Raw genomic sequence first — 1631 nt, forward strand, 5'->3', positions numbered from 1 at the left:
TACAAATTTGTCCTACACTACAAATTTGTAGGATGTTTTGTTATTTTTTGATATGGTAGATGTAACTTAATTGTTTATTGATTTCACAAATTCAACACAACTGTGTTACATTACATTGTATTACACTGGTGTAATATGTTTCAATAAAGTAATATCATACAAGTTTGAATATTTAATATTTCTTCTCTTCCCATGAAAATCATTTTGTTATGTAACACTTCAAGCAACACCCCCACCCCTATGTCACACACTGTAACATTTTCCACTATACCCCACCCCCTCTGCGTTACATAATACTTGAATGACCCCTTAGTTGTATGAAAGAAGAGGTCTCGGCGAGCGTCATACCGTTTAGACCACAGAGGCCTGTGCGGATCTAAGACCATTAGTCTCTCTCCCTTCATACAACCTGAGTGCTCACACATAACAATATGGCCAAAAATAACGGTTTCATACAGTATCATTCATAAAATTCAAATTTATTTTAACACCTTTGATATGCCATTCACACAACTTAAAAAAAATAAACCTACATAATGAATTCCTGAAATAAAATAAAATAAATTATTTAATACAATGAAAATATAAGCATACTTACTACTTCTGGGATGGGAATACATTTTGCTCAGGTACGCAAGAAGAGCAGCGCCAACTATCGCCCGAAACATAGACACAGAAGCACCTTTATTAAAAATTTGATCACGGTATTCAATTTTGATTAAGTATTATTAAAAGATACACTGATGAAAAAATAATCGGACTAACCTCAAAAATAAATTTTAAATTTAGAATAGTTCATTTGAAAAGATCTAATAAGGTGTTAACTTTCAACCAGAAATAGACCGATCAAAAATAATCTTCGCTGATTTATAAACATTTTACTATAAAATCCTTAAATAGATTACCAGACAATTTAAGTGGATATGGAAATGAATACTGCAAAGGTGGTGATAATTCAAACTGACACCTTTGTTTTGCTGAGTTTGATGTTCTGTCAATGATATACCATTGTAGTGTATGTTCCTGTTCTTTACTTTCCGATACGTTTAGAGAGTGTACTATTCCTGTTTTGGTGTTGAGTGTTTATTTGTGTATATTGAGTCGTGAGGTCCAATCCCGTGTCAATATTACTCCACTATTATGTCGCCGACTCCAACCTGCATCTTCTTAATATCATACAGTCATAATATCGGCGCTGTGTACTCGGATAAGGACTATAACGTCAGTGTACACATTTGGCCCATGTGCACTTTAAAGCACTTACTACATCTTTCGAGAAGATTAGGGGGCTACCCCGGTGTACTGGTCTATATACAGTCTCTGTGGTGATGGATCCTAAGATGTACCTTCTAAAACTAAACTAAACTACAATGTTTTTTTTGTTTTTTTTTAATACAGTCCTCCCTCTAATTAAAGACCACCTCCAATTAAAGACCACTTTTCTGTGGTCCCAAATTTAAAAATGTCTTTTATCTTTATTATTCTAATTAGAGACCAAAGCTGCTAATGGAGGGAGACCTGGATTTCTTTTTTAAAGTATGAATTGCAGTATTTGCCATAATATGCATACAGTATATAAATTCTACAAGAATGAAATATTGCATAAATACATAGGTCTATATTATATGTGC

At 33.4% G+C, this 1631-nt stretch overlaps 1 protein-coding gene across 1 annotated transcript in view; it reads right to left on the reverse strand.

Moving 5' to 3' along the window:
- LOC117108288 (proton-coupled folate transporter-like) overlaps positions 1–1631 on the reverse strand; it is a 6940-nt gene that overhangs the window by 2416 nt on the left and 2893 nt on the right. The window contains exon 3 of the mRNA XM_033250268.1: positions 599–682. Coding sequence (XP_033106159.1) covers positions 599–682 — 84 coding nt within the window. The remainder of the gene's footprint in view (positions 1–598; positions 683–1631) is intronic.

Source organism: Anneissia japonica, unplaced genomic scaffold (assembly GCF_011630105.1).
Source record: "Anneissia japonica isolate Jap-2015-1 unplaced genomic scaffold, ASM1163010v1 scaffold456_len727751_cov192, whole genome shotgun sequence".
Taxonomy (NCBI): Eukaryota; Metazoa; Echinodermata; class Crinoidea; order Comatulida; family Comatulidae; genus Anneissia; species Anneissia japonica.